Source organism: Ptychodera flava, chromosome 5, assembly GCF_041260155.1.
Source record: "Ptychodera flava strain L36383 chromosome 5, AS_Pfla_20210202, whole genome shotgun sequence".
Taxonomy (NCBI): domain Eukaryota; kingdom Metazoa; phylum Hemichordata; class Enteropneusta; family Ptychoderidae; genus Ptychodera; species Ptychodera flava.
The window spans coordinates 14,272,941-14,280,250 of NC_091932.1; the positions used below are offsets into that span (position 1 = coordinate 14,272,941).

The 7,310-nt window shown below is 38.5% G+C and overlaps 2 protein-coding genes across 2 annotated transcripts in view; both read left to right on the top strand.

Annotated features, from left to right (window-relative positions):
- LOC139133086 (von Willebrand factor D and EGF domain-containing protein-like) overlaps positions 1-930 on the top strand; it is a 24,080-nt gene extending 23,150 nt beyond the window's left edge. Inside the window, exon 9 of the mRNA XM_070699505.1 lies at positions 604-930. The gene's annotated coding sequence lies outside the window, so the exon portion shown is untranslated. The remainder of the gene's footprint in view (positions 1-603) is intronic.
- Positions 931-979: 49 nt separating this feature from the next.
- LOC139132717 (von Willebrand factor D and EGF domain-containing protein-like) lies at positions 980-5,252 on the top strand. Its single transcript, XM_070698983.1, has 7 exons — positions 980-1,036; positions 1,226-1,384; positions 1,552-1,935; positions 2,689-2,943; positions 3,351-3,411; positions 3,823-3,916; positions 4,456-5,252. Exons 1-7 carry the CDS (start codon positions 980-982, stop codon positions 4,502-4,504), a joined length of 1,059 nt encoding a protein of 352 aa, XP_070555084.1. The 3' UTR covers positions 4,505-5,252.
- The last annotated feature ends 2,058 nt before the right edge of the window (positions 5,253-7,310 follow it).

Consider the following 7,310-nt stretch of genomic DNA (forward strand, 5'->3'; position numbering starts at 1 on the left):
ATGTAACGCAGGCGGGCAACTGCGTTAGTTGTGGTCAGATGTCGGACAGGTTGAAAAATACATAATTTTGGGTGAAAGGCAGAAAATACCTTAGGTTGATTGGAATACCTGTAGAACATATGCTTTGAAAATGCAGTAACACTAAAATTTACAGGAATGAAAAAAGGCAAATGAAAAGTTGATGTTATAATTATTTGTTACGTTGTTTAAATAAGGAGTGACTAAGTCAGTAATTTTATCTGACTGCAAACGTTCATGCATCGCCACCGTGGCAGGGGTCAAGAGGCCATGCCTTATGCTGATCCTCTTTTGCCCCAGCCGGGATCTTCCAAGGAAGCCATGCTGTTTCTGCCACTCCCCATGCCGTAACCCGTCAGAAATTTCAACAAGTGTTAGGTACTCTTTTCGTGTATACATTGAATAGGCTGAGCGGCATTTTTTATCAGATGAATTTCAATCGTCACGTGTTTTGGTTTTGTCCTGGTTTTCTGTGGTGAACCATTTAATTAAGGTTTCAGGCGTTGTGTCAGGGCTGCACTACGACTGTTCGGTGTTCACCGATAAACGTGCATGACCTTATTTTTCATTATCTCACCTTCCTAGGGTTCCGCAGGGGAAAAATCTCTTCTACGGTGAGCTGGACACATTCGACAAGACTAATATAAGCCAGGTATATTGTAGCTGTAGTGCCAACTCTGAAAATACCAGACCAGACGAAGTGTGTGAGAGCGGAAAGGACAACGGACGGCCAGGGAAGCCAGGCCAGTCACAGGGGAGTTGCACCTCATACTCATGCGATGTCACTGACGAGTACTTGGAAGTCGAACTCTCCAGAAGACGAAGACGAAACGTGCACAGTGTGAAAAGACGTGAAACGTCTGACCCAGATGACGATCTTGCTTTTGTTGTCGACGAGGATTTCAATATCAGGTAATAAAAAGGAAAGGGTTTGGACATTAATCACATGATTGAAGTAACTATGAAAAGAAAACACGAATATTCAGAAAAAAGCGACCCTACAGAGGAGAGGAAGTGGGTAGGAGGAGGCCGTTAAATTACACGGAGTCAACGACAACAACACCCACTCACAGTCTTTTGTGACCACAATCCCTCAACATAGAGTGACGCTCACAAATATTGCCAATCAATAAGACAAAAGACTTATCCATAAAATACTTTTCGGGTGATTTCAGGTTTACCCAATGTTAAATTCGTGTCTTTGCAGATACCCACATGGCCCACCCCATCAGGGATTACTGAAACGCAGGCCAATGATGAATGTGTCAGACAAATAAGAAATTCAACAGTTGGTAAAAGTTGCTCAAGTGTGCTGGACGACAGCGAAGTCGATGAACACATTGATGCTTGCGTAATTGATATTCAGGTGAGTATTGGGATTTATACGGATGATTTTACGAAAGATAAAGGCGATCTTGTCAATGGTTATTTGGACGTATTCTCAATTTTCATAATGAAAAGACATTCTGAAGGAAATAATCATTGGTAGACATTACGATTATTACCACTATAAATTGTTCTGTCGTTGCACAGGTGTTTGACGATTTATCACAAGCGAAGTTGTCCAGAGATTTAATGATTGCCCAGTGTGAAGAGGTATTGACTAAAAACAGTACATTCTGGGAAGAAAGTAGCGGCTCCGATGGGACGGTTGGGCCACCAAGATCAATACTTGGCGCGATATGTCCGTCAGACTGCAGTGGTAACGGAAATTGCGTCGATGGTACCTGTACGTGTTCAGAGGGATTCGGCGGAACAGACTGCTCAACAAATTTGAATGAAGCTCCGCAAATCTATCGCTCAGGACTGAAAGGCTTATGCGACTCAAGCGAAGAGAATTGCGCTGATTACGTGTCTATCTACGGTGACAACTTCGTAGAATCTGACATTTTGACCTGTCACGTGACTTCTGTAGAGGTACGCATAATTATGTGCAAATGTTGAATTTGTTTTGTTAAAATTGTGAAGCATCGATGTCACAAAACAATCCACGATTTCACAAGTAGCTCACCTACAAGATCGCCAATAACTTCATTTTCTTCCGATGAATATTTTCGTGATCGAACTTGAACCTAGTAATGTCAGAAGCAATTAGCACATTTGCTGAACAAGAAATATATGATATCATAAAAGAGTGTAAGGCATGTTACTCATTTGCAAAGACCTATCAAGTAACAAGTATCCCCAAAGGATTTTTCGCCATGAAAAACTCCATTTCATCTTAAAAATAAGGGTGTGCAAATGTCGTCTTCGGTAATGATCAGTATGATATGTCCATACTGGTGTCCATGCTTATTAGCCCCACCTTCTGTTTTACTCTTCGGGAAACTTTCACAAGTGCGCACTTTGCATTAAACTGACGCCACGGTTTCGTAACAGTGTTTCATTTTGTAGAAGTGGCTGCTTTAATAATCCAAACAAATACTTTATGGCAAGACTAATCTACAAACATCTATAAACGGTTTTTAAAATCTGATGTTTGATCAATTTTTCATGAAAATATCAAAAGTGATTTGATTCACAAGCTTGATGCGACATATCGGACGGGCTATGTGCATTGGACATTGTGAATTATCAATTGTGTGATTGGTAAAATACACCGTATTCAGGATTTACTTACAAATATCCGGGCGTCACTCCTAGTTTACTTTGTCTTTATCTTTCAACAAGATATCGGATTCTGACTTTACCATTGGAGACAGCACAGAGACGGTTGCTGCTACATACGCAACATACGAAGAGGTGCGATGTCCTCTCGAAGTCAGCAGCAGACGACGCAGGGACGCCAATGGTGCCCCTCGGCCAATTGGTGCCTTGGTATCTATCAGCAACGATGGCACTTTGGAAAGTGCTCAAGTTCTGGCAATCATCTACGACGCTAATTGTGACGTATGCAATGGAACTCATGGCTTTTGTTCTCGAAGGGTAAAACATTCTTTTCCTAAATTTCAAAGTTGTCCCTTTTCTAATCATTCCGTCACCACTGCAACTGAAAAGAGGTTTAGAGGTACATGGAAATGGCGTGTGCGTGATAATGATACAATATTTAATTTTTTTCCATAGAACTTTGAAGTGTAATTCATTTATAGGCTTTCCTCATATGTAGTTAAACCTCATTATGCAATGCTCGAAATTAGTCTAGGTATAAACAAAGCTATATAATGGAACCTCTATTTCTTGCATTGTATAAGAGTGACTGTGAAGAAATTTAAGGTAAATTCTTCACCAGAAAGGCATATTGTGTTCTTTGCTGTATTTGATGTGCTTAGTATAACAATCGGTGACACAAAGTTGACAGGCCGACAACCAACACGTGTGCCTATTTTTTACAGACAGATATCTGTATTGTGGATGGCGAATGCTATGAACTTGATGACCCAGCCTGTGACAAAGGTATATCAAGCAATTTATTTACAACGTAAAAGTAATATCAACTACTATTGCCTTTCATGATAACGCCTAAACCATAACGATAAATGGCGTATTTCCTTTCTAAAATGTACGTGCTACTCTCAAATTATCTTTTTTTCTGCATTTTTCGGTAGCAAGATTTGATTGCCCTATGTAGGTGGTATTCTTAGCTGCACTGCGGTACCATGTTAGAAGCCAATCCATAATTGATGCAGTAAACACAGTAATAATGATGGTGCAGTTATAATTTAATGAAGTTTATCCGGACATTATGTTTCTTTCGGTACCTGCATGTCGACTGATGAAGTCCTAGGGTTTTACTTGTTATCTTGAACCATGCTATGACCCTACAACACTTGAGGACTGATACACCTCATATTTCTTATGTTTTAGGTTCTAAGATATGGATAATTGTTGGCGCTGTTCTCGGCTCTGTGTTTGCTATTGTAGTGGTCGTTATAATCGTAATAGTCGTCTGTGTTAAGAAGTAAGTGGCGTACAATCTCCCCATACAATTCCAGACCTTAAGAAGGCTTTAATATGCATGGCTACTTAAATCGTACGAAATGATGTTCGGAATGGGTAACTTCCTCATTGTAATGAAAAGGTGTTTTGAAAGAGGCTATTTGGATTTCTCAAGACTGCAATCCTTCCATCAGTAGCATGTGATATATAATATTATCTTTTAGTGAGGGCTATTATGATTCAAGGGATTCGCACCCATAGCCCCATGACCTTTGTTCTTGCAGTTTTTTTTATTTCGCAATATTACAAAATCACCACGGCTACATTTTATCATTTGTGCAAACGAAACCTATTTCTGAACAATCTGCCATGTACGTCTTTCAACAAAGCTTGCCTTAGTATGTAAGGCTTTAAAAATACTCCACCAATACGATACCATCTTTATTCAGTCGTTTGTATATACAAAGACGATAGCTAGCTCACATCAAATTCCGTACAATGCACTTTCCCTAAAATCAAGTTAGTGTTCAAATATTTGTAATATGCTTTCTATTATGACAGGAAGGGAAAGAAGAAGGCACGGGTTGGTTCTGCGGATAGACTGGAGTAACATGGAACTCGGCTAAAAGTAATATTGATGAAGATATAGACAGAAATGAATCTTCGTACCGACTATTATACATGCAAAGAAAATGAAGCAAGTAAACTAATATAGCAATATATAACCGGACAAATGCATTTGAAATATTAATGAAAGATTGGTGCAGTTGGATGTGCATTTCTCGAGAGCATCTCTACACAGATGTCAATTTGTATCATGATGCGTAACTTCTTAAGAACAGATAAATTGCGAAATCGACGAAATGAAATGTTAGTCAGATTTGATATATCATAGGCAGTAGAACAATTGATGTACAGATGTTATTTGAGAACAATATCAATTAAAACCTTATCAGACGTTGAAAAGTATAAGGAGACTAAAATTTTCGACTAACAACGACAGATCTGTAGATCTCGTACAGTACTGTATTCATAACTAATGTCGCCGTTTGGCATGGACCCATGACAGCAATTTTAACGTATATTTGCCATGGAGATTTTATTCGGCTCAATAATTTGACCATTTAATTCCCTTCAAGGATCCAAAACACAATATCTCCTTTGGAATTGATACATCAAACATGTCCATGTCAATGTGAAATCCTTTAAAATATTTTAACTTTTTTAACTTTTCGGTGATTTAAGTCAGTTGTTTAATAACATGATTGGAACTAATTTGGGGGAGTTGGATCTTTATATTTTCAAATTCTCAAAAGTGTCAGATGCCCTGTAAGTGAATATTGCAATATTACAAATTACTCATAAAACAAGTGTATTGCCTAAAAAGAAAAGCAGTTGAGCTTACATTTGCAGATTAAACCGACATTAGTTCACTATCCAGTTATCCAAAATTAGTTCCAATCGTGTTCAATCATAATGCATTCTGTTGTGACACATCCCAGATCTGTTCTTTTAAGATGAAAACGATTGCAGTTCTGTCGAGCGCAGTACAGGCGAATTACAATCCGGGTAAACCAAGCATGCACCATGCCTGTAAAATGTATAAGCTACTTGGCAAATTGATTTCGTGGCTTTATAGTTTGTTCAAAGCTGCGGTATAAGTTCAACAATACAAACAATACTAATTTAAGCAAATACCATGGCAAACGCATTTAAAGTTATACGTGAAAAGCTGTTGGGAACGATTTCATTTTTAAATTTACTGACTTGGACCCAGCTTAATGTCACCTTTCCCTTAATGAAACGCAAAAATCTTCAATCATTTCTCATTAAGGCTATATTTTGAATGTCTGTGCCACGAATGTTAGAAGTTTCAGCATCGATGGGAAGTTAAAATTGATGGCAGATTGAGAGGTCGTGTCTAAATCTACGAAATGTCGTAATACATTCCGTCCAAAACTTCAAGGGCCGTAAATTCTGTATTTTATCGAAATCATATCTACATCCGTTTAAAGAGTGTGAACATGATGTTATAGTAACCTAGTGAGTGATGTATCATTAACCTCACAGAATTTGCAGTTTTGAAATATGTTGGTATTTGAGTTTCCACCCATTAATTTCTTAAGCTGTGTGATGCGTTGACAAACATGCAAAGGCCAATTATGCCCGTCCAAGTTTAAAAGGAACTGTGTAACAGTTTTTCAACTGACTCATGAAGTTTTTATATTCAGTAATCAGAATAAAATTGTTTATGCTTCGGAAAGGTTGTTTTGTAGAAAATTTATTTCATGTGATTATATTGGACGATACGTACTTTCCCAAGGACCTTCATGCAATACCAATGCTAGCCATTGTATATCAGTATATGTATATTGTGCTTTGTTCTTAAGATCAACACATCATGGATATTCGTATGAGCTTAAAACTTACTCGTACTCCTATCTCTCTTCGACTCATGTATTACGCCTTTTTATCGATCTGACGGAGATCGGTTTCATGTGTTCTAGCGCCAAGTCGTAAATTGAAATGGTGTAAACAGCCTGGTCACAAAGGCATTTATACTGCCAGCTATATTTCAAATCTCTTGAAACTACTTTAGTTGTTCTGTATTTCATCGGTAACAATGGATTCTCAATTGGTCGTTTATCGCAGTAAGTGCAATTCATTGGGCTTTTTATATCATACGACTGGGCAAAAAGGGCATACTGACAAATCGAAACAAAAATACAAAAAAGAGGAACGACACAAAAACGAACAAAATGACCGATTTGGAGAAAATAAAAACATGTATATCCAAATATCCCCTAATGAAATGTCACTCACATTCAAACCAACACCTGACAATGTTCAGTTAATAATGTGAGGTTGTCCCTCGATATCACCTCTTTGTAGGGTCGTATTGTTTGAAAAGCAAGGTCGATTTATAGTGACCATTTTACCGGTGTCTCACGAAATCCACAAAATATGTCAGGTGACGAAAACTATGTACGATAAAGGGACATGTATATGTTGTTGACTTTATTGCCCTTTTTCGAAAACATTTATCACGATTACATTTAATTTTTATAGGAGGGCTTTTGAGGTAGCCGGCCATCGATAGCAGTCTTGCTTGTCGTATGCACGTTTACTTGCGTGCAAGGACAGAACACCGGGTCATCGACCTGTCAGTTTATTTGGTGCTTTTCTTTTTCCTTGGGACTCCGGTAGGAGTGAATTTGAATTGGCGAATCAGGTGTCGACACGTGTTTTATTTCGTTACCCCACATTTTCGTATGCTTCAAACTCTCCCGCTCTTGGAGATCGGGCCTAATATCGCAGTCGAAATCATTGACAGGCACCTCTGGTTTGTTTTGATTAGGGCGCCACCGTTTTGGAGTAGTCCAGTAGGCCGTATCATTCTTATGCAAGTCAACAGG

What these genes read in the sequence shown, in the direction of transcription:
- LOC139132717 (XM_070698983.1), top strand. Translation starts at nt 980, where the DNA reads ATGAAAAGAAAACACGAATATTCAGAAAAAAGCGACCCTACAGAGGAG. An exon ending in CTTGCGTAATTGATATTCAG is followed by an intron (nt 1,385 to 1,551) that starts GTGAGTATTGGG and finishes GTCGTTGCACAG; the next exon opens with GTGTTTGACGATTTATCACA. An exon ending in TGACCCAGCCTGTGACAAAG is followed by an intron (nt 3,412 to 3,822) that starts GTATATCAAGCA and finishes CTTATGTTTTAG; the next exon opens with GTTCTAAGATATGGATAATT.